Source organism: Zootoca vivipara, chromosome 15 (assembly GCF_965207765.1).
Source record: "Zootoca vivipara chromosome 15, rZooViv2.hap1.1, whole genome shotgun sequence".
Lineage (NCBI taxonomy): Eukaryota > Metazoa > Chordata > Lepidosauria > Squamata > Lacertidae > Zootoca > Zootoca vivipara.
Window position 1 is genome coordinate 38,245,538 of NC_142598.1, and position 24,174 is coordinate 38,269,711.

General features: G+C 41.0%; 1 protein-coding gene across 2 annotated transcripts; it reads right to left on the reverse strand.

The window, feature by feature from the left end:
* Positions 1-2,444: 2,444 nt before the first annotated feature.
* PSIP1 (PC4 and SRSF1 interacting protein 1) lies at positions 2,445-23,270 on the reverse strand. 2 transcript variants are annotated; one of them, XM_088658741.1, is made up of 17 exons: positions 23,209-23,270; positions 22,757-22,880; positions 19,897-19,973; positions 18,422-18,560; positions 16,935-17,054; positions 14,215-14,313; positions 12,296-12,358; positions 11,615-11,711; positions 10,527-10,602; positions 9,462-9,690; positions 8,890-9,005; positions 8,292-8,347; positions 7,655-7,725; positions 7,094-7,195; positions 6,030-6,249; positions 5,130-5,241; positions 2,445-3,214 (listed from the first exon to the last, which is right to left on the reverse strand). In XM_088658741.1, the coding sequence occupies exons 2-17, from the start codon at positions 22,826-22,828 to the stop codon at positions 3,154-3,156; spliced, it is 1,710 nt and encodes a 569-aa protein (XP_088514867.1). In that variant the 5' UTR covers positions 22,829-22,880; positions 23,209-23,270; the 3' UTR covers positions 2,445-3,153. The 2 variants fall into 2 exon arrangements, with proteins under 2 accessions (XP_088514867.1, XP_088514866.1); XM_088658740.1 differs by having other exon boundaries at positions 22,757-23,230.
* Positions 23,271-24,174: the final 904 nt, after the last annotated feature.

The window sequence follows — 24,174 nt, forward strand, 5'->3', positions numbered from 1 at the left end:
GTATTTTATTGCTGCACCTGTTGCACCCCAAATACAGTGACCTTCAGTGCTGTGTTGAGTTTACACAATGAATGATAAATTGCAGGAAAAAACATTGCTCCCTTAATTCCATGAATCCCTGGAGCTTCTGCAGGACAGCTGGGCCTGTTTTTCATTTAGTATTTTCTTTTGAACGAGTCCTCCGGGTCAAACCTGGTATTGGACCCAGCTGTCAGGTTCTAATTAAATTTCTCTCACACCAGCTGGGTACTAGTTTTGGCTATTTGTTTAATGACCACTTAAGTAGTCACAAAATCAAAAGCCCATATAGTGGGGGAATAGCACCTTTAAAAAAGAAAAAATTCTGGGTTCATCAAGAACTGTCAGTTTAGTTTTCTCTATCCACCTGACAACTATGGCTGTTCATAATCATGGCTGAGTGTCCTCTGCTTGCCCCCCCCCAACTACAAATCAGTCTATATATACACAAAGAGCTATATAATCTCAGAGCTCTGTGAAGACATGCATGGTGTCAAATTGGATGGGGGACGGTGTGTTGAGATTCCTGCTGTGCGGGGGACTAGTTGACACTTGGGGTAACCCCTTCAAACTCCACAGTTCTATGATTCTAGTTTTCACCATTTATTCCGCGTATGCTGGTCATCTGAAATAGATAACAAATCTCTCTTCCAGGCCAATGGAAGTACTCATTCGGCCTTCAGCTTTAGGTAGTAATTGTTTATGCATTTTTACACCTAGCTGCAGATACGCTTCCATGGAAATGTTAAGTGGTAATGTTTATTCTTCCTCCTGTAACATTCTACTACATACAGTAGTTGCTTTTTGCAGAGGTGCAGAATCGCCAAAAATGCAGACTATTAAGCAGAATATATCGCTGAAAGTAACAGGTAAATTCAGTTTTAACAGGTAACATTGAAAGATAAAAGGGGTTTGATGAAAAATTTGGTCGTTCTGAGATTGTAGGACGTGCAAATTTTAGTCACTACAGGGGTGGGCATTTGCAGAGAGGTTCAGTGGGCAGTAAGGGGTGCTTAGTCCCTCCTGCACCTGTTGATTTTCTCCCTCAAGCATTCTCCTGCATGGTTTTTGCAACAGCCAGGTTTGCTTAGTTTTGGAGTGTGTCTGGAGGAGAAATTGTGACACTAACAGACCTCTTCTTTGAGCACTGTTGCTCTTCCATACATAGAAGTTGGGTGGCCATGGCAGCATAATATGTAGTGAATGGAAGAAAGGTGTGAGGAATATAGACAGAGATAACAGGGCTAGAACAGTCATCCTTGGAAAAACTAGGTTAGAAAGTGCCGCTGGATATTTTTCACTAGTCTATTATGCATAAAATCCAGGATCCATGGTTCCATAAGCAATGCAATTACGGACTGGGGTCTATACAAATGGAGGCTAACCTAGAATCCATCAAGACCCATGGAGTACTGAGACAAGTAAACCGTCTGCAATCGACTAGAGATGAGAAGACAAAACCTGACCTGCAATCAAGCTTTTTTTTTGAAATTCTAATTATTAGAGTACTTTAAATGGCTGCTATTTCAAGGCACTGGGTGTGTATTTTGAAGCACAGACTTCTTATAATGTAACGGTGCCACCTGCTGTCTCAGAAGCAATATTAGAATACAGTTGTACCTTGGAAGTCGAACGGAATCCATTCCGGAAGTCCGTTCAACTTCCAAAACGTTCGAAAACCAAATGCAGCTTCTGATCGGCTGCAGGAAGCTCCAGCAGTCAATTGGAAGCTGCAGAAGCCCTGTCAGACATCTGGGTTCCAAAAGAATGTTTGCAAACCAGAACAATCACTTTGTGCAAACCAGAACAATTGATTGTTCGGGAGCCAAGGCGTTTGAGATCCAAGGTATGAATGTATATCATTACAGGATATAATCTTGTTCAGAATGCATTGATGAAATATATCCAAGGTTACAGGCACCACAAAGTTCTGATATTTGTTAAACCCTAAAGCTTTGATTCCTTCTCACAGTGTTTCCAACTTCTACATAATGTATAATTATATGGATGTTATTCCTTTCTTTTTATAAAATTTAAATATATATATATATATATATATATATATATATATATATATATATGAATTCTGATTTGTAATTTTACATGCTTGCACCATGTATTCTTTTCCTATCAAGTTTTTTTAACTGTCTGATATACAGAACTATTTCAGTAATATTAAGTTTTGTGAAAGGAAATGCCAAATGAGAGGTAGGAGTTAGAATGTCTCACAGAGGCCGGAAAGACCATGTTCAAATCCTTACCTTGGCTACGAAGCAAAGGAATGTGTGCCTCTGAAGGCTCCTTTTGAATAGCAGTCTATGAAAGATGAAGAACCAGCTAAATAGGTAAATTAGCCTCTTTCACTGAGTAAGCAGTCTCTCTGACTCTGTACTAAAGGGAAGATTTCTCATTAAAATATACAGAGCTGCCTTTTCTGCATAAACTTTATTTTTTTAAACAAAATGCTTCAAGACAGTGTTTGCGACAAATGTGCATCAATAATTCCAATGGAAACACTTGAGTTTCCTTAGTAAGATATCTACAATACCAAAAGCATACCACAGAAAGTCAGAGCATATTAAATTGGCACAATTAGCTTTCGAGAACAAAACCAACTTCTTTATAAAGGACTGACTGGATATACTCGTACGTAACATTTTAGCTCCTACAAAATGCTCTTGGCTTCTTACAAAACACAGTGAACAGACACTTTGGCAAACAACAACTCTGAAAACTATGCACAGACAACATGAAGAAAATAGATTTATACAAGTGGAGCAATTTGGCAATTCTAAAAGAATGTTATTTTCCTGTCATTAAAAAGTGAACATATAGTAGTCAGGTAAACATATGCTACTGTACTAATCCAAAACATACAAGCACTGTTCAGTCTCTAAATCAACTTGGTCTTTATATATGAAGTGAGTATTACCTGTTAATACTGAGCCAAATGCTATCAGGATTTTAAATATTTAAAAACAAACGTTAAAAGAGATTCTCTTCACAACTCCACAAAAATTGTACACATTAAAATACTATGCTTATAAAATTATTTTAAACTTTCAGCGATCTAGTTTTAAAATGCAAACCCTTATAATCCTCTTTAATATGTACTTTACAAAAATTAGGCTGCATTCACTCATTTTCAGAGGCGGAGCACTTCGTCTTCTCCTGTTCTCTTCCATCACCCGGCGTCCTAGTGAAAAGCACAGTACCAATGTGTACTTCTAACGCATTTCAGCTATGTTTTTATTGTATGGACATGCAATAATCTTACAACTTGCTTTTGTATAAAGTCAAGGGGGTTGGATGGAGTCAGAGACAGCCTGCAGTTATAGTGTAAGGTGAGACAGAAAATTAAAATGCGTCCATCCCACTTTCCCAGGTAGCTAGCATTGTCAACATCCCAATCAGTGTTCCCAAAATGTTGTATCTGAAGCATACTTTTAGTCTGAGTGAGAATGAAATGCTTTTTAAAAAGCCACCCTCTGTGCTTGGGCACAAATCACTATTCTGGGAACTTCTCGTGGCAGATAAATCTGCTGCATCTATATACTGTATTAGGCATAAGCGAATGATGCAAATTACATCCAATGTAATGTGGCCGAATTTATCATTTACTAAGAAAGACCATCAAGTGCAGTGAGTCCTGAAGAGGCACTGTGCCCTGTCTCTCCCTTTGGGCGACTGAGCACTCCTATGAGTTCAATCAGTTTTGGCATGAGCTGTTCTCTTTGGGAATTGTTGCCTTAGGTCCACTTAACACCCCAATCCTGCAATCCCAGGAAGGTTCCCAGAGCAAAAAGGGGGCAAGTTCCATTTACAATGGTTAGAAGTGGGGTGCTAATTTCCCTATAACTTTAAAGCTGAAAGTACAAGAACATAGGTATCCTTCAACAACAGGCAATCACCAATTTTGGTTTTTATGACTATATTGCAACACCGTAGGCCACAATGTAAATCAGGCATAGGCAAACTCGGCCCTCCAGATGTTTTGGGACTACAACTCCCATCATTCCTAGCTAACAGGACCAGTGGTCAGGGATGATGGGAGTTATAGTCCCAAAACACCTGAAGGGCCGAGTTTGCCTATGCCTGAGGTATAATATATGCTTTTTCTCCAGCTTTGTGCTCCATAACATTTGTTGTCACTTCATCACCATCCTTTTATCCAGTGCCAAGGGCCTTCTGGCGGTTCCCTCACTGCGAGAAGCCAAGTTACAGGGAACCAGGCAGAGGGCCTTCTTGGTAGTGGCACCCACCCTGTGGAACGCCCTCCCACCAGATGTCAAAGAGAAAAACAACTACCAGACTTTTAGAGGACATCTGAAGGCAGCCCTGTTTAGGGAAGCTTTTAATGTTTAATAAATTATTGTATTTTAATACTTCTGTTGGAAGCCGCCCAGAGTGGCTGGGGAAACCAGCCAGATGGGCAGGGTATAAATAATTATTTATTATTATTATTATTATTATTATTATTATTATTATTATTATTATTATTATTGTGCCTGATGTAAATAATAGTTGTGATTTTTTTTTAAATAAGAGACATTTGTTTAACAAATAACTGAGAAGTATAAGTGATGGAAACAAGTATACCAATGTACCTTTTGTTCTCCTTAGAACTACATGGAAAACCGACAAATCACCATATATAAACGATGAAATATTCCTTAAGGAAGAGGAGAATGGACTTCCATGGGATATACTTTGTTTTTTCCTAGAACCCAAAGGGCTATCAGCTGGAGGCAAATGCAAAATAGTCGCTTAGAAAGCAGCACTGGCATAATCTTACAGTTAAGGAACACCTGGCACACCACATTGGTGCATCCCAGCCCAGGAATTTGTTTTCAGTACCAGAACTGAGTTCACAGTCCTTTCACACAAAATCTATTCCTGGTCCGCATTCCCAAAGCTTTCTCTATTTCAGCAACTTAATTTTTTGGGTGCAGTGGGAGGAGTGTTTTTGCTTCTGTTAAACAACTGGAAATCATAAATCTCTGAAAACCTATTGCAAGCTACCCAGAGACCCATCTGCAGATCCCAGACTATCTTCTGTTGTCCTCTACCTCAGGTTATTACTTCTTTTAAGATTGGAAACTACCCCTTACTTTTTCTTATTGCCAGCTTCAAGCTTCTCTCTCTTTTCCTCTGTGCTGTCCCCATTCTGCTGTGACTGGTTTGCGTCTTGTGTGTCAGAAGCACCATTCACTATCTTTGTGCCTTGAAAGTTAAAAGTTAAAAGAAAACAGAAATGTTGCTCTGTCTCAGTCTTGTTTTTAAAGTAGGCAAACAGCAACAAACAGCTAATTCTGCAACAGCTGTGCCAGTGGCATTGTTATAACACAGGAAACTGCACTATTAGTGCAGAAATCTATAACGACCAAAATAGTATTGCACTCAAAACAAGATTTCACACAATTTTGTTATCTTCACATACTTAAAAAGTATGCAAGTACTATTATTAGAGCCAAAGCTTCCAAATTTGTGGATTCTTGAACACACAGGTAACATCTTCTCAAATTCATTCACTGTTTGCATATCATGGTTAAGCCATAGTTAAGTTTACTTTGGACGTGCAAAGTGAGGATGAGGAATAATCCCTGGTCTAGGCATTATGTCCAAACTAGGGGTCATGGTTTGCTATGAACCAAATGGAAAGCCAAAGGTTTTGGCTAACCAATTGTAGTTTAGAGTGAAACAAGCAACCATCACAGGTCTGGACACAACCCTGAGGTAGGGATTGTGCTTTGTTGTTCCTGCTAGGGGAGGAGCAAAGCAGGAGTTCTGTGTGTTCATGGTAAACCACAACACGAAAACTTTACCATGAAACCTGGTCTGTTGCTGCCAATACAGCTACTGTGTGCTGTGATTAAGCACTGGCAAAGGAGTGCTTCATATTAAATTCAGAATTCCAGAGCTAATCCGAAACTGGAAAATATACAATACAGGAAATGATGCGCCAGTTAAATTGTGCTAAGAAATAAATATTCTTGATGAATTGCACACACCTGTTTGATCTTTGTCCTTTTCAGCTTTCTTGTTTGGTCCTTTCTTCCATTGTTCTTTGGTTTTGTTGGCTTCCTCGTGCTGCTTCTGTTCAGCTAGTGACTTATTCAATACTTGTGAAAGAACAGAATCCCCTTCTCCAACGAGAAACATTGTTTTGAATTTGTTGTAGAGCATAGATGATTTTTCCATGATAACTTGGCTGACCTTGAATTTCCGTATCTGAGAGAGATATATATATTTGGGGGGAGGGAGGAGATAGGTCAGTTAATATATAATATCATCAAGTTGCTCAAAGCCACCTAGCATTTACTGAAACAGTCACCATCTATATACCAACACTGATATCAAGACTAAGTAATTCTGCTTATGTGGCCATAATCAAAACCCCACCCTCTGTCTCCTGCACAAAGTATTAGCAGTCTTGTGAGAACCCTGAAGTTTGCATAAATTGAGAAGCCACCTCAAACAGCCTCACAAGAACTGCATTTGCTCATTGACAACTGAATATTGACCGACTGGGGTTTTTTTGGGGGGGGGGGCTGGGTACTGAAAACTGGGTTGGGAGAGGGAATGGAATGGAGTGGTTGGAAAAGGAGGATGGAGGAAGAGACACAAATCTAAAAACGGCAGAATGAACGATCTCATTGCTTGGATGGGTCACTTCCTGGTTCATATCAAGAACCTATTTTTCTATGTCCACAGAGATGGAAGTTTGAGCTGCCCACAAAAACAAATGAAGGAAACCAATACATTAATGAAGCTGCAAATTCATACCAGTGTTCCACCTTACCCACACCTATAACAGTTCACTGAGAACTAAAGATATGAGAGCACAGAATGCTGACTGACAGATGGGCAGGAATGGAAAACAGAAGGGGGAATAGAGAGGATAAACCCTGAAGAAAAGTACCCCATGGATCAACATTTTGTTGCAAGCCCCCCGTGTCTATTTTATTGCTAATTAAGTTTTGCACTCCTTGCCCTGCATTCTACTATTTTTAAACAAAGAAGTTTTACATTAAAAGATTCATGAACAGGCTAAACAATCTTCATCATTTCTTACTTTCTTAAGTGTTGAAATCATCTCTGCATGCTTCTGAGCTTGCTGCATTGTTACTTGAAGTGAAGCAAGTTCATCCAACGCCTCAATGCACCTGTTTACATCCTAATATATGAAAACCCAAATGTTAAATCTCAGGGTGGGGGTGGGGGTGGGGGAGGGAACATCACTATTACGCACGATTTTGGACAAAACATTGCAAACATTGTAAAACTGAAAACACACAAGACTTCAGTGTGATTTCATAGCAGGAATATTTTAACTGAATGGGCTTAACTCACAGAAAATGGACTATTCTCTTGGGGCACTGAGTATATAGCAAACTATTTTACTCTCGACATTCTGCATCCTCACATTAAACTCCATACAGTTAACACCATCTCTCTTATTTATCCAAGGCAACTCAGATTAAGTATGTCACTAAGTCAGAAAAGGACACCACTAGGCCAAACCTAAAAATTGTTTCATAAGAATATACATTTTTAATTCACTTTAACAATACACTTACAAACACACACTTTTGTCAGCTTTCAGAAACAAATGGTATTAACACAATATACTCACAAGGTGGTCGATTTTGAGTGAGTTTTTAATTTCTGCATGTATCTTTTGAAGCCGTGAATCCATTGATGTTTCTAAATATTAACAAAATGTATCTTAAATTATAGTGAATATAAAATCCATATGGGGAAAATGCCTTTGAGCAACTTTGAGTAAAATACACCAAAACTGATCAAGCAAAACTGGAAGCCAGTAATAAAACTGCACTATTCTGACTGTACTCAAAACAATATTGGCATACAAATTTAAGCTGAAACACAGACAATGCAATTTGCTTTTTCATAGCAAAACCAGAACATTTTAGTAAGGCTTATGTTCCTATAAAGCTTAGTCTTCTTGGCACATTTCAACAGACACATTTTAATGTATGAAGAGTATCTAGCACCTTAACGGTATCATGGATTCTGCAATGACACTATGAATAGAAACAAAGTCTTGACAAGTCATTGAGCTTTCATGTCATAAAGCAAATTAAATTTCCTGTATGCTGTCAGTTCCAAGCAGATATTTAAAAGTTGAAATGACATTTACACATGTGGGAGAAAAGGGGACTGCAGAAAAAAAAATTGTGTATGCTTTCCTTTGGGTACACCTTTGTAATAAAATTTTTACTAAACATAAAAAACCTTTCACCACAAACCTCGTTTTTTCTCCATCTTCTTGGCTTCCGGTTTTTTGCCTTCTTCCTTGTTTTGCCTATAAAATTATCCAACAATTTAAAGTAAATAATTCTCAACTTCTGGAAGTAAATGAATATTCTTTAGAGACTTACAGATCAATCCTGGTGGTGGTAGAATCTTTGACATAGCAACTGCCACAACTAAAGTCATACTGTCTGTTTTCCATTTCTTCTTCTTTTCCTTCTCATTGACTACAATGGCAGTGGCGGGAGTGGAGTTAACAATGCCAGCTACAGAGTAGGCTGGGGCTTAGGATCCTGTGGATCTGCAGCCACTCTCTACATACCCATTTCCCTCCCTCTCTGGAGGTGGACTGGGGGCCTCTGGTAGTGTAACTTGTGAGTGTACACACTGTGATGAAAGCTGGTCTCTCCGCCAGCAAAAAGGCACTTAAGCCACTTTCTACTGTCCTTTGGTCAGCCAAATGCGAGCTGCAGGATTTCAGCTTAAATAGTATTTAAGTATTTAGACAAAGACTGGTAGAGAATCTCTCTTTACTTTTAATGTCCTAGTCACATAACTGCTCAATATTTACAAAAGCAGTTAGAATATACTCACAATTCTACTTCCATTTGCTCTTCCTGCTTACGTTTTCTCTCTGCTACTTCACGATCATACTGGGCTTTTAAAATATTCCTTCTGTGAGGCCCTTGGATATTTCTTCCTTTTTTCTTCTGTACCATTTTAATTATGAATAGAAAGGAAAACTGATTTTAGTAGCTGAAGCCACCAGTTGCTTCAGACGTCTTGTAAAAATATATTTGAGCTTCCCCTAACCCATAAAGGTGGGTCTTGTTATTACTGAATTTCTGTTTAAATGCTTTTCCAATATTGTTTCTATGTTGGATTCTTGTGCACTGCTTAGATTTTTAATATTACACAGTACAGAAATGCTTTTAAACAAAATAACTCAATACCGGTAGCCCCATTATTTCCATGAGATCACCAATACCACATGATGCACAGAGCATAACAGGTTCTTAACGTATTTTTGCCATGTGGCACCATGCCACTGAAGTTGGCCACAGCTTTACATTGAAAAATACATTTCACGTGGTGCACCAGAAACTAGCTACAGCTTGACATACACTGAAAGGTTTCCCTAACTGAAAGACTGGACAAACACATACTTTATTCCCTTCCTGCTCTTCTCCGTCTTCTTCAGAATCTGAGGCTGATGCCGATCCCACTTTGGAAGCATTTTTCCTTTTTGGCTCAGCTTCTTTTTTGCCTTCTTTTTTCTCTGGGTCTTTTCTTACATTGTCTTCTTCCCTTTGACTTTCTTCATCCCTTTTTTGCAGTTTTTTGGGTGGTTTTTCTTCAGCTCCCTTTCTTTTACTCTTATCTTCCTCGTGAACACTAAAAGCAATCCAAACCAAAACAGAATACATTTTCTTTTACCTTGTAGCCAGCTCAAACTCCTTTTCCCTATGGAAAGGAATTCTTGCATGCAGAACCATAGCTATCAGGGGTGAAGCCTCCATAGGGGCAGCATTAAGGCTCCTAACCTCTGTCTGTGTGTGGTGTGTGTGTGTGTGTGCATGCATGCGCAAATGCACATGGGGGTGCCAAACTGGGTCTTTGACCTGGGTGAAATAAAGCCTAGTTTCACCCCTGTTTAATGTGAACTAAGGGAAGGTCCATACTCCTGACGTCCGACACAAAATTACTTACAGGAGCATATGAAGCTACTTAACAGCTTGTGGCTCACCATGAGTCAAATGATGTTTTCTGAAGCAGCAGCCTCATGTGCCCCCTTTCATAATGAAGTGTTAATCACTTCATGGATCCAACCAGCCACTCTCCATCTAGTAGCTGTAATAATCCATGAACGATATAGATCAAGAGACTAGGTGATGTTTCACACATGGCCCCTGCAGCAAGTTGCCCACCTCCTTCTATCCTATGTGGCTGCAGGGAATCCATTGCAATAGGGAGAAGTTGAGTTAGGAATAAAAATGCCTCTTCTGACCTAAGACAAGACTTGGCTATATCTTCATAGGAACCTGCCTGAGGGTATAGGGCACGGCAAATCTGGGGTGAAACAGAGGTCAACCCATAATAGCAATATGCCCCTTCAAGCACCCATCTGTCAGGTCATTCATACATACTTGCATATTTGATGTACTTTCTATTTTAACCCATTGCATTCCTAACTCTCCATGACAAATGCCAATGCTTAAAAACAAACTTACACATCACTCTCAGGAGGGCAGGCTGGTTTTATCAATTTTGGTCTTCCTCTGGGTTTTGGAATCTTTACTTCAGAAGCTGATTCATTAAAAAAATGGGGTTTAATTAAATACAGCCTAACTATTTCAGTTTAGCTGATCATTAAAAGATGAAATAATAATAATAATATATTTATACCCCGCCCATCTGGCTGGGCTTCCCCAGCCACTCTGGGCGGCTTCCAACAGAAAAATACAATACAATAATCTATTAAACATTAAAAGCCTCCCTAAACAGGGCTGCCTTCAGATGTCTGTATACTTTTGTAACTCTAAAACTGGAGGTTTACAACAACATTGCTCCCAACTATTAGCATAGCTCCCAAGTTTGCAGATAATAATGACACATATTGTTAGATATATGCCTATGGGATGACAGAAGCAAATTAAGCATGCACACCGCAATCCATTATGTGTTTGTATGCACAATACTATCTTCCTGTCCCCATGAAGTTTCACCTAAATATTCCCATTTTAGCAGGTACCCTAGACTCACAGCATAAGAATAAATTTCACGGGGAAGAGGATAGGTGTATTTGTAAAATCCCTAACACATTTATTAAAATACTGCAGATGAGCAGATCTTGCTGATCACTGTATTACTGCAAGAGTACAGAAATGTACAGAAAGCTTATAATCCATTTTCAAAAGGTGTGTACAAATGAAACAATGCAATCAAATACATTCACATTAGTACCAAATAGCACAGCTTCATATCTAAAACAATGTTCTATAATAATTTTGTATGATGACATTACCTGTAGAAAGATCTTTAACCATTTCAAGTTTAAATCATCATTTTGGCCAGTGTACAATATAAGCAGAATCAAGCAGTAGAGATCTCTCTACTCAATAAAAGCACACAGAAAATCAATCCAAGGAGATTTATCCATGTACAACATGCTAGTTTATCATGTGCAGTATGTTTTTTTTTTGGGGGGGGGGTGTTTTTCCCGCAGGGCTGGGATGGAGGGAGAGAACATATTTCAACTGACTGCATACATTAGGAACATTAGAATTTAAGGCCAACAGGCCTAGGCTCTGTAACTCACCAGCTGGCCTTCCTCTTTTAGGACTTGCTTTTGGAGCTGTAGGCACTGCAGCTGTTGCTGCCACTGCTGCCTCTTCAACTTCTGCTTGTTTTTCAGCCTGTATTAAAAACAAATTTCTTCATTTAATTTGAACAAACTGCACAACTGTTCCGAATGTTAGAAGAGCTTATGAAAAATGGATTTTATATACTGTACAGCATAGTGTGTCTGATTCAGACTGGAAAGATACAAACTGAAGTCCCTGGATCCCAAGATCCTTTGTGTGCTGCTCATGGAAAGGGAGCTCCCACTGCTTGCTGATTAAAAAAGAGGCAATTTCCCCCAATGTTTCCTTTTCCACCTGAAAATCTGCTTCAAGGGGTAAAGAAAAAAGATTTTCAAAAGGGGTTCCCCCCCATTAGCAGGAGTCCCACTTGACCAAATATCATTAAGTTCACTTATTTGTATTCCACCCACTGTCATGGAAGACAGTAGGCGAAGGGCAGGAAAAAAAGTGTGACTGATAATAAGAGTTCAGAAAAAGGACTGATTTCATATTAGCAACATATTCTGAAGTAATGAATTTTTTGTAGTAATTCTTAAGGTTATTTTTGTGTGTCTTTTCATAGGCAACCAATGGTTTTGAAAAACAATTGACAATCCAATCTGTATTTACAAAACTATAAAAGTTCTAAATATTACCTTTCTTTTTCTCCCCCTCCTAGCAACCTTAGGGATAGGTGCATCATCTGATTTCTCAATATCCTAAGGGCAGAAACAGTACTAAAATTAACTATAAAAACTGTCTGTGTAATTTTGAAATTCTTAAGTTTATGCCAACACACACACCCCCCCCCCTGGAATTCTACACGTCCCAAAGAACATGAGTTTAAGGGATTTCTTTTCATCAAGCAGCAGCCTACATACTACATGGCAAACTACCTTTGAAAGGTAGAAGATTTTTGACAGCACTTCACATAGCACAAGGGACTTGCTATTCAAGGAAAAAATACTTATACACTTGGAAGTGCGCTCTAATTAAATGGGGTTTGTTTTTAGATGTGTTTAGGTCTGAGACACAATAATAACTTCATCAAATTGTACAGCTCAGATCTATTTAGCTAGCTATACTCCAGTTACATGGATATTTAAACTAGATCTGTGCAGACTAACTACAGCCCCCTGAAGCAATTCCAGCTCAACATTTTTTTTGTAGCCTTCTCTCATCTCTATGCTATTGTTTGTATGTTACACTGGTGAGGTGAAAGCTGCTAAACTGCAGTTCCTACCTGTGTCCCTGGGGTCATGTATAAAAGTTTGGGCCCAGGAGAGGCGCCTATGCTCCTCGTCTTATACACACCAGCACTGCCTCAATTTCTAGCTATGATGGTCTGCAACAAGAGCATGGACTCCTCCCACAAGGAGTCATGTTACCCTGCCAGTGTAGGAATGTTCAAGGGGTGAGGCGATAGCTTAGTAGTAGTACATATGCTTTGAATGCAATAAGACTTAAGTATGAGACTGTCTTCTTCAATAAGAGCATCAGATGGCAGATATTGAGAAAGACCCATTAGTACTGGTTTTAATGAACTGAGGCTGTGCTAACCAAGTCAGGCTCACATTGTTGCAGCTCCCCAAATGCCAGTGTAACAAGTGGGGTGAGCACCCAGCCAGAGGATGAGATAATCCCTGCGTAGCTATGGCCTGGTTCACATGTAATGCTTCAATAATAGTTCTATAAGCAGCAAGGAGGTGTTGTGAACCTTTCCTTCCGTACTGCTGAGAGGACAGCTTCAGCTGTTTCATTCCACTTTAGTTTGTTTAATGAGCCAGCTTTATAACCCACGTTTTTAAGTTTACTTGCTTGGAAACTGACCAGTTTATTTTTTAAAAAAATCTAACAAGCCAAGATTTGTTGAAATTAATCAAGCCTTAGAGAATGCAGAGGTTCCTTTCTACATATGAACAGAGCACTAAATCATGGTTTGGCATTAAATACAAACACCTCTCATGTCTGGTTACAGGTAGGTAGCCGTGTTGGTCTGGATCGAAGTAAAATAAAAAAATTCCTTCAGTAGCACCTTAAAGACCAACTAAGTTTTTATTTTGGTATGAGCTTTCGTGTGCATGCACACTTCTTCAGATACCATCTCATGTCTACTTCCTTCCTTCCATTCCTGGATTCAGAGGTGCATAGTGCATACTTGTTCAGTAAGCAATCTGCATAGCCCATCTGCATCAGACACATCCTCACTATGCAATTAGTCTTGTGTGCTGTTACCAAACTTTAAAGAAGAGGGGGTCAGTCCTGGGGGTTGGAGACAGACCCGCAGCTATATGCACTAATGGAAAAACGGTAGCACAAAAGAGTGCAGTATAACAGTGGTAACAATGGGCAGAGAGAAAATGTTACAGAGAGGACAAGGGGTTCAGAAAAACCTGTGTCACTACAAAGAGAGGAGAACCTATGTTGTATTGTGTACAGAGAGAAAAAAGTATTTATGCAGAGCCTAGGTGCTGCTCAAAATGGGAAGCTGTGTGTGACCCTCATTTTCCAAAATTAAATGTAAACTGGGCACAATAAAAAAGAACAACAATCCAAATTTCTCCAAGACACATACTTCACTAGGTTTTTCTGAAGAATCATCATCTTTTGAGGTTTCCATCTCTTTTTCTTCTATTTCAGCTTCAGAGGTTATATTATCCTCCTTAACTGAATCCTGGGAATGAGATACAAATATCATCTTTAAAAATGTACATCTACAGTGAGGGAGAAAAGTATTTGATTCCATGCTAAATTTGCCCGTTTGCCCTCTCACGATACAATAAACCTACCATTAAAATTATGGACTGGCCTTTTTTTTCGTCAGAGGGCAAATGGGCAAATCTAGCAGGGGATCAAATACTTTCCCCCCTCACTGTATGTAATGTCTGTATAGGTGCCTAATGATGAAAATGCAGTCCTCATGAAGTTACATCAGAATTTGTTTTTGAAAGCCAAAGTAAACAAGGTAAACTGTATCCATATATGATTTTTTTTCATTTTCCAAAAACTTATACTAACATAGATTTTCTAATCTGGTACTGGCAGACACATATAAAATATGTGATAAGAGGATCCCAATGAAATACAGATTCAGCCCCAAAAATCCTCATCCAAGCTGTCAGAAATGCTCTCTCCATGCATAGACAGGGTATACATAACTTGTAACATTTTAATCAGCCTTTTCTTTTACTAGTGAGCTGTAAGGTACTTGTCATTGTAAGGTTACTAGGCATACTGGCACAAGTGTCTCAGGTTCCATTTGAACCCCAAACTCTAACATAAGTAGCAGGTATCTGAAGTTCCGCTGTCATCATCATACATTGACCTTCATGCCCAGAAATATTCCGTGCCCCAGAACACTCTCACGCAAGAGAAAGCCATCAGTTCTCTTAACTCAGAGCTGAACAGGCACTTCCCTGAGCATGGTTGTGTGCCATCTATTTCTTTGGGATTCAAAACTTTTTCAACACAGTGGTCCCTCGACTTACGAATTACTCGACATCCGAAGTTTTCGACTTACGAACGGGACAAATGGCCGCACGCTTACGAATTTTTCTACATCCGAACGGAAACCGTTGGCGGTTTTAAATGCGGTTTTTTTGACTTACGAATTTTTCCAAATATTTTTTTTCCTATGGGAAACCACTTTTCGACTTACAAATGTGCATTCGGAATGGATTAAGTTCGTAAGTCGAGGGACCACTGTAATACACATCGGAGAAAAGCATCACAGGATGAGCATTAGGTTAGAAGGTACCTGTTAACAAGGCTTTATGTTCTGTATACAGCTGTAACTATATGAATACGGAAACAGTGTTTCCGTGAGCTCTGGCACTTGTCACGGTATCCCGTTGTGTCAGAAGCGGTTTAGTCCTGCTGGCCACATGACTCAGAAAGCTGTCTGTAGGCAAATGCCAGCTCTCTCGGCCTGAAAAGTGAGATGAACGTCGTACCCCATAGTTGCCTTTGACTGGGGTCCTTTACTTAACTATATGAATATTAATCAGGTGCATTAATTGTATACTTTTTGAGGCTGGCTAAAAATGTTTTTGTTTAGTCAAAGCTATCTAAATAGCTTAGAGTTTATTTTTAAAAAAATAGTCAGTATATAATTCTTGTTAAATATAAATGAACATCAAAATTGCTTTGTGTAGAACTTCATATAAGTTGTGCCTGGGCTACTGGAAGTGTGGAGCTTCTTTCTGAACCACAAGTGCTGAACATTCTGCCCCTCCTGTGTTCAGGACACCAGTCTTGTTCAGTCCATAGATAATGAAGTGATCTCAAGTCAAAATCACCACATGACTTCTTTCCACATCTTCTTGGGATCCTGATTCCCAATTAATTGTTCCTATAACATCTATGATGTATTGGGTATTAAGGCTGTCAGAAAGCAATAAAGCAATCAGCACAACTAGTGATCTATTCAACACTTAACTAGATTTAATTAAGTCAGTGCATATATAATTACTTTAGCATTCAAATTTGTTAGCACAAACAAACAAAACCCTTAGACCACATAAGCAAATACCACCAAAGGTATGGAAAACAAACCTGACACTAGTGCTGTTCTATCACAATTGATAATCCCAATTCACCATTCATCAAGTAATTTAACTGTATTTCCCTTTAACAGTCATTTTGTTAGGGTCCATGAAACTGCAGCATGTTTTTGCAAGGGAATAAAATGTAAATTGCTTTTGGTAGGCTGGGAAGCAGCTAAGGGGGGTCACATAAGAAATCCTTTAGTGTTCCAGTAATCTGACCTCACCTCAACAGAAACTAAGCAGCATAGCTGCCAAGTTATCCCTTTTTTAAAGGGATTTTCCCTTATGCTGAATAGGCTTCCTCGCGAGAAAAGGGAAAACTTGGCAGCTATGCTAAGCAATAGGAATAAGAACAGAGCTAGCAAAGACTTAAAATCAGGTGAAGCAGTGATTACCTCCAAAAGCCTAAACAGAATTCAAAGTAGGAAAATGGTCCAGTTTTCATGTCCCCACCATCCATTTGTAAACAACTCCCTTCTTGCGTCTGTCCTCATAACCTTGATGAAGATATTCTGGTTTCTTAAACCAATTTTCTATTATATCCAATGAAGGAAACTGATTTACCACCGCCTTTTCCTGTCCATACTGCACTTTATATCCTCACCTTTGCCCTACCTTGTAATGTTAATTACAAGGTGATAGTATCCTAAGTTATACTCAGAGTAGACCCAATGAAATAAATTCTTAGCCCCTCATGACTAACTTAAATCATAGAATTGTAGCATTGGATGAGATCTTGATCACTTACTTTAAGGGTGGTCAGCTTTCTCCTTTTGGGCACCATTTTTTGTTCATTTTCCTCTGCAGTATCTAAGCTAGTTTCTTCAGCAGTTTCGTTAACAACTGTAGGGTCAATAGCTGGATGGAGCTATGGACAAAAACATTGCCAACACATACGTAAATCAGCAGGAAACAAAGACACAAGATCAGCAATTTCAAAATTGGGTGATTAAAAACATTAAATATATGCAACATTTTTATACAACATTTCATCATATCAAATTTCAGGGCAGCATGCTGCATAAAGCAAATATTAAAAACACTATACAGAAAACTTCAGTGATTAATGGAACATTTGTAATAAAATTTACTCAAAGGCTCATTGAACCCACCAGGGTTTACTATGTAATGAATTTAGAAATCCACCCTACAATTAAAGGACTGCATTCAACATAGCACTAAATAGGTTGTTCAGTCAATGCAAGCATTTCATAAAGGTTATTGTACTTCTGCTAACCTAGAAGCATACTGATACTTCCCCCATTGGCTACATAAGGACCAGCTCTTGGAGAACTAAGTTTGCTGTAAGGATATTTGGGGTAGAAAATGTAGCATCTTCTAAATGTTGCTGGATTACAACTCCCATCATCTCCAACCATTGATCATGTTGGCTGGGCATAATGGGAGTTTGAGTCCAACATCTGGAAGGCTCCACATTGGCTACCTCAAGTATACAATTCTTGTCTTGTCAATAAGCCTTGTAAGAAAGGTCTGCAGCTGCTGCCACTCACTTGTTCTACAAGAATTGTGCCACCCATTTACTCTGGCAGGAGCTCCCCTTCCCTGAGGAAGAAAGCTTCTCAAAAAAGCCTAGGATTGACCATTTGCTTAACTGAGCAGGTACTGTAAAAAGGAATAGTAGTCATGTGAGAAGACAGGCAGGGGCAATGGCTTAAAATGTCCAATTCAGTAAAGGTGAACCTTATCTATTAGACTACTACAGCAGCATTCTGATACCTATGGTTCCTGATAACATCCTATTGGTAAAATAGGCTCAGGACACAGAACAGACACTGTCAGGTCAATAAGGTACTAGGTAAAGGTAAAGGTAAAGGGACCCCTGACCATTAGGTCCAGTCGTGACCGACTCTGGGGTTGCGCGCTCATCTCGCATTATTGGCCGAGGGAGCCGGCATATAGCTTCCAGGTCATGTGGCCAGCATGACAAAGCCGCTTCTGGCAAACCAGAGCAGCACATGGAAACGCCGTTTACCTTCCCGCTATAGCGGTTCCTATTTATCTACTTGCACTTTTATGTGCTTTCGAACTGCTAGGTTGGCAGGAGCTGGGACCAAGCAACGGGAGCTCACCCCGTCACAGGGATTCGAACCGCCGACCTTCTGATCAGCAAGCCCTAGGCTCAGTGGTTTAGCCCACAGCGCCACCTGGGTCCCCGAAGGTACTAGAAATAGCTAACTAATTTCTTAAGTCTATACACATTAGACGGTAACTTACCTGCTGAGTAGAAAATTTTACTTTTGGATTGTTCACAATTTCCCACAAGCCTTCATTGAAGCCTTTCCTTTTATTTTGTTTGCCATATTTGTCTTTGTTTTCCTCATAGGGGAATATATCTTTTGGTCCCAAAAATGCTCTACAAAGAAAGTGAGACACCTAAATATTCAAGGTACACTCCACATTTCTTATTAAAACTGGTAATTTGAATGGGAACCGTTTACTATTTAAACCTATTCTTTTAGAATAGCTTTTCTGAGAGTCATTATTAGCATTCACTAATGAATATAAAGGCTATAATTTTGAAAAGACTTGGACAAATTCCTCACCAGCAGTAACAGCTACAGTAAATAGAAGTTTTCTCATACTGGTAACTGAGAACCTAATGTATTCAGTGCTATTTATTCTAAAAAGTATCAGTAAGAAACAAGGTAACCAATATTGCAGATATTTAGCACTCAAATGCCCCCAAACAACAAAAGGATCTCTCCAAACCTGGCAACAGAATTACAGGTGAGAATCCATCTTTTGAAGCAATATATGCAGGAACAAAAACAGAAGATCCTGACTTCATATACATAGCAGGTCTCAGTAGGCTGTAACCATACACATACATTATTTTGGGATTGTAATATGGAAGTGAAGTCATCCCCCAAAATGAATTCATAAAATATTCAATCCATTTTCCTATCCCTGACTCTCCCCATCACCACTAATCTTAAGTGGTATTTTGCACATTCAACAGTGCTATTGTAGTGAAAAGTGCTAAACCAGTTTTGAAGTTATCAGGGAAAGGATTGAAATTTGACAGTAAATATAATACCCATGTCACACTGGAATACTGTGCATAGATCTAATAATTCCAACTGAAAAAATAACACTGTAGCATTGGACAAGGTACAAAGTAACTAAATAAGGAGGGAGAAACTGCAATTTTTCATAGTATAATGACCTTGGATCATAAACATTGATTTTATGCTTTGACACTAAGCCTCCACTCTGGCATTTGCTACAATAAGACTGCACAAAATGTATGGAAGGCCTAATTCTCTATGAATTGTGGGTCATGGTGTAAACAGATGCTGGGTCTAACGAAGTATAATGCATATATTCCCTTTCCCATTTTCTTTCCAGTCTCTCTCTACAATGCCCGACACTCTGTCTGCTACTTTCCCCACTCATTCCTGCTCCACAGTCTCTTCTAAGAGCTGGACTGGAAAACTGCTCCAGGGTGCAAAGACCTGCAGGAGAGGCCACTTCAAACTAGTTCTATGCTATGCCAAATAACTACCCACAATTCTCAAAACTCTTTCCCTCACCTTCTGTGAATGCAGGGAGTACTTTTTTGACACTAAGTTAACCCAATGTAAAAATGATTTTGTCATGCCTCTGTGCTCTAAAATATGTACAATCTATAGTTCAACAGCCAAGGAACTCTACTTCAACCAGTATAGCTTTGTATCTTTAGAACTTACGTTTCATGCGTGCCAAAAAAGAATATAGGCATTTTATTTGTAGGTGGCTTGACTGCTCCATCAGGAACTTCATCCACCTAAGAAAAGGGGGGAAAGCAACCTATTTACTCTAAATGAAACACTTTGATTTAGTAAGAAACTACTAAAAGGGGTAAAGAAATCACTGGTGGTTATAACGTTCAGAACACTTGTGAAGTAGGTTGAAAACAGAAGATCTCACCTTTGTAAGATGTTACTCACTGACCACCAAAGACAACAGATTCAAAACAAATTTCTCTTCAACTGCCATCCTATGTGCATTAAATTGGGAGTAAACCTCACCGAGCAGAGAAAGACTTATTGAAAGCAAACATGTATAGGATCATGCTAATAGTGAGGGAATGACTCCCTGCTAATTGTGACATTGATTTTGTTGGCTGCTGGAAGAAGGTATCAGTTTGCCTCCCAGTTATAACTGCCCAGCATGGAGGCACTTCTTTTAATTAGTGTGGTGTTATCCAAAGGGACCACTTTCTTTAGGTAACAGGCACCATCCTTACAGTTACAAAAGAGCATCAAATTAGCTGTGACAGTTAGTTTCACAGGGCAAAGCGCTGCAAGGTGGAATTTATTAATTCTTCACTAAATTAATTCTTCAAAAAAGGTACTTTAAAGGGACACTAATAGGGTTGCCTAACATGCAGTTAGAACTGGACATGGAACAACTGAATGGTTCAAAATTGGGAAAGGAGTACGACAAAGCTGTATATTGTATCCCTGCTTATTTAACTTATATGCAGAATTCATCATGAAAAGGCTGGAGTGGATGAATCCCAAGCAGGAATTAAGATATCAAAAACCTCAGATATGCTGATGACACAACCTTGATGGCAGAAAGTGAGGAGGAATTAAAGAACCTTTTAACGAGGGTGAAAGAGGAGAGCGCAAAATATGGTCTGAAACTCAACATTAAAAAAAAAAAAACTAAGATCATGGCCACTGGTCCCATCACCTCCTGGCAAATAGAAGGGGAAGAAATGGAGGCAGTGAGAGATTCTACTTTCTTAGGTTCCATGATCACTGCAGATGGTGACAGCAGTCACGAAATTAAAAGATGCCTGCTTCTTGGGAGAAAAGGAATGACAAACCTAGACAACATCTTAAAAAGCAGAGACATCACCTTGCCGACAAAGGTCCGTATAGTTAAAGCTATGGTTTTCCCAGTAGTGATGTATGGAAGTGAGAGCTGGACTATAAAGAAGGCTGATCGCCGAAGAATTGATGCTTTTGAATTATGGTGCTGGAGGAGACTCTTGAGCAGGCACCTCCAAACTGCGGCCCTCCAGATGTTTTGGCCTACAACTCCCATGATCCCTAGCTAACAGGACCAGTGGTCAGGGAAGATGGGAACTGTAGTCCAAAACATCTGGAGGGCCGAAGTTTGGGGATGCCTGCTCTTGAGAGTCCCATGGACTGCAAGAAGATCAAACATATCCATTCTTAAGGAAATCAACCCTGAGTGCTCACTGGCAGAACAGATCCTGAAGTTGAGGCTCCAATACTTTGGCCACCTCATGAGAAGAGATGACTCCCTGGAAAAGACCCTGATGTTGGGAACGATTGAGGGCACAAGGAGAAGGGGACGACAGAGGGAGATGGTTGGACAATGCTCTCGAAGCCACCAACATGAGTCTGACCAAATTGCGGGAGGCAGTGGAAGACAGGAGTGCCTGGTGTGCTCTGGCCCATGGGGTCACGAAGAGTCGGACACGACTAAACGACAACAACAACAATACCAGTGTAAAAGGTAAAGGGACCCCTGACTGTTAAGTCCAGTTGTGGATGACTCTGGGGTTGCAGCAGCTCACCCTGTCACAGGGATTCAAACCACTGACCTTCTGATCAGCAAGCCCTAGGCTCTGATTTAATCCACAGTGCCACCTGCGACCCGCAATACCAGTTTACTAGCAAACTAAGACCAGTGTACTAGTTGAAGCAATGATTCTTCAACATCAACTTCGTTGGACTGGTCATTTTGTGCGGATGCCTGTTTATCATCTTCCAAAGCAACTACTCTAAAGTATTCCGAACTTAAAAATGGAAAGTGTCATGCTGGTGGTTAACAAAGGGGGTTTAAAGACTCTCTCTAGACAAATCTTTTAAAATGTAGTATAAACACCAACAATTGGGAAACACTGGCCCATGAACGCTCCAATTGGAGAGCAGCCTTTACCAAAGGTGTCCTGGGCTTTGAAGACACTGATCTCAGGACACAAGGGAGAAACGTGCTAAGAGGAAAGCACACTTGGCAAATCCACACAGTGATCAACTCCTGCCCGGAAACCTATGTCCCCACTGTGGAAGGATGTGTGGATCCAGAGTCACTTACGGACTCACTGTTAAAACCATGTTTATGGAAGACAATCTTAGTTAGCTGCAAGGGATCGCCAAAGAAAGAAAGAAGACTAAATTACCCAAAGCTACGCCAGGAGCAGGTAGCACTCTCAGCCATTCACCTGATTTGGCCCAATCTATTTGCCCACCAATTTTTTTGGGGGGTGGGGGAGGAATGGGACCCCTTTTTGCAGGTTATTAAGACCACTGAGCTGGGGGGGGGGGAACCCTGAGCCGAACCGCAGCGTGTGGCACCTGCAATGTGATGGAGAAGTCGCCACGAACACGCCCCCCCTCCCCAAGAGAGAGGCCAGCGGGGGGGGGAGGTGAACCCCGAACACCCCCCAACTTCCTGCAGGGGAGAAAAACGGGTGGAGGGGAAGGGGCGGGTTCCCCACGGACGTCCCCCCCGCGTGAATAGCACGCTCGTGGGACGCAGGTGAAGGAGGGATGGATGAGGGAGGGAAGGAGGCGGCGCCTTACTGACCCGGGCTGGCCAATGCGGGTAGCCTTTCATCTTGGCGAAGATGAGGTCCCCGGGTTTGAAATCGTGGCTCATGTTGCTGCTGCTGCTGCCGCCGCCGACACGCGAACACCGTCCTCAAGACCCTCTTGAGAGGAAACAAGGGTGGGGGTGGGGGCGGAGGAAGCACAGCGTGTGAGGTAACGGCAAACACACACGCGCGCGCACCTCTATCGGTGGAAGAGGCAAGGTTTCCCCCTCATCCTCCGCCTCCCCGGCGCTGCCAGGCCAGCGCAGCCGCCTCTCGCCCCGTTTTGGCGGGAAGGGCTCCTTCCATCGCTCTCCGTGTGAGGGCGGGAGAGGAGGAGGAGGAGGAGAAGCCGCCGCCCCTCTTTCCCCTCACCGGACCCACCTCCCCCCCCCACCTCCCTCGCCTCGCCTCACGGAGACCCAACGGCCGCCAAACAGCCGCTTACCTGCCCCGCGCACGCGCGCGAGAGAGACCCGCGCGCCCCCCTCCCTCACTCCCCCCCTCTCCGCCCTTTCGTAAGAGGGAAGGGAAACAGCGCAGGGCTCGTCAACGCGGTTCGCGCAGGCGCAGGCGCCCCCCTCGCGCCAGCTGCCTGAAAGCGCGCTCGCTCGCCCGCCCTCTCTTTCTGTCTCTCTCCTTCGCGCCTGAGCTGGGCGGCGTCCATCCGTATGGGGTAGGGGGAGCTCGAGAGCGCGGAGACACGCACAAATGTAGAAAACGCGCGTACACCCTGGGGTCGCCCGAGGCCAGGGTCGCTTCAGCGGTCCGTGTGGGTGAGCGGGGAGGTTCGGCGCTCGGGAGGCATGGCGAGCCGTGAGAAGGGATTTCCCTTCTCTTCTACCCCCGCTTCTTTTGGGGACAATGGTTCGCTCCGGCTCCTCCTGCCTGGGGCGGAGCTCTCGCAAGCGAAGCGGAGTGATGTCATAGGTATAGGAGGTTGGGGAGGGCGCCTCCGCTTCGAAGGTGCTCCGAGGGACGTCAAAGGAGCTGCTGGTCCCCGTCTCATGTCTCGTGTTTGGGGGGGGGGCACGGGACAAAACAATTAGCCGTTGTTTTGATTAGCAATGAAATAATAAATAATAAAATATTTAATTATCACTGTGCCTGGGGTGCATTTATTGTTGCAATTAATGGTCATGAATTAATAGAATAATTAATCACAGTAATTATTGCAATAGTTATCACAGTGTGTAGGGTGCATAGGATATTGTTGCAATTTATAATAATAAAATAAGCAAAAAGAAAGAATAAATAATCACAGTAATTGTTACAATAATTATTACAGTGCTTAGGGTGCATAGGATATTGTTACAATTAAACGGTATGAATTAATTAAATAATTAATCAGAGTAATTGTTGCAAGAGTCATCACAGCGTGTAGGGTGCATAGGATATTGTTAAAATTAATAAT

Coding starts and splice junctions, on each gene's coding strand:
- PSIP1 (XM_088658741.1), bottom strand. CDS start 22,828: ATGAGCCACGATTTCAAACCCGGGGACCTCATCTTCGCCAAGATGAAA. Junction 11,712..12,295: donor GGAGGGGGAGAAAAAGAAAG/GTAATATTTAGA, acceptor TTTTTAATACAG/GCTGAAAAACAAGCAGAAGT. Junction 5,242..6,029: donor AAAGGACAAAGATCAAACAG/GTGTGTGCAATT, acceptor TTAACTTTCAAG/GCACAAAGATAGTGAATGGT.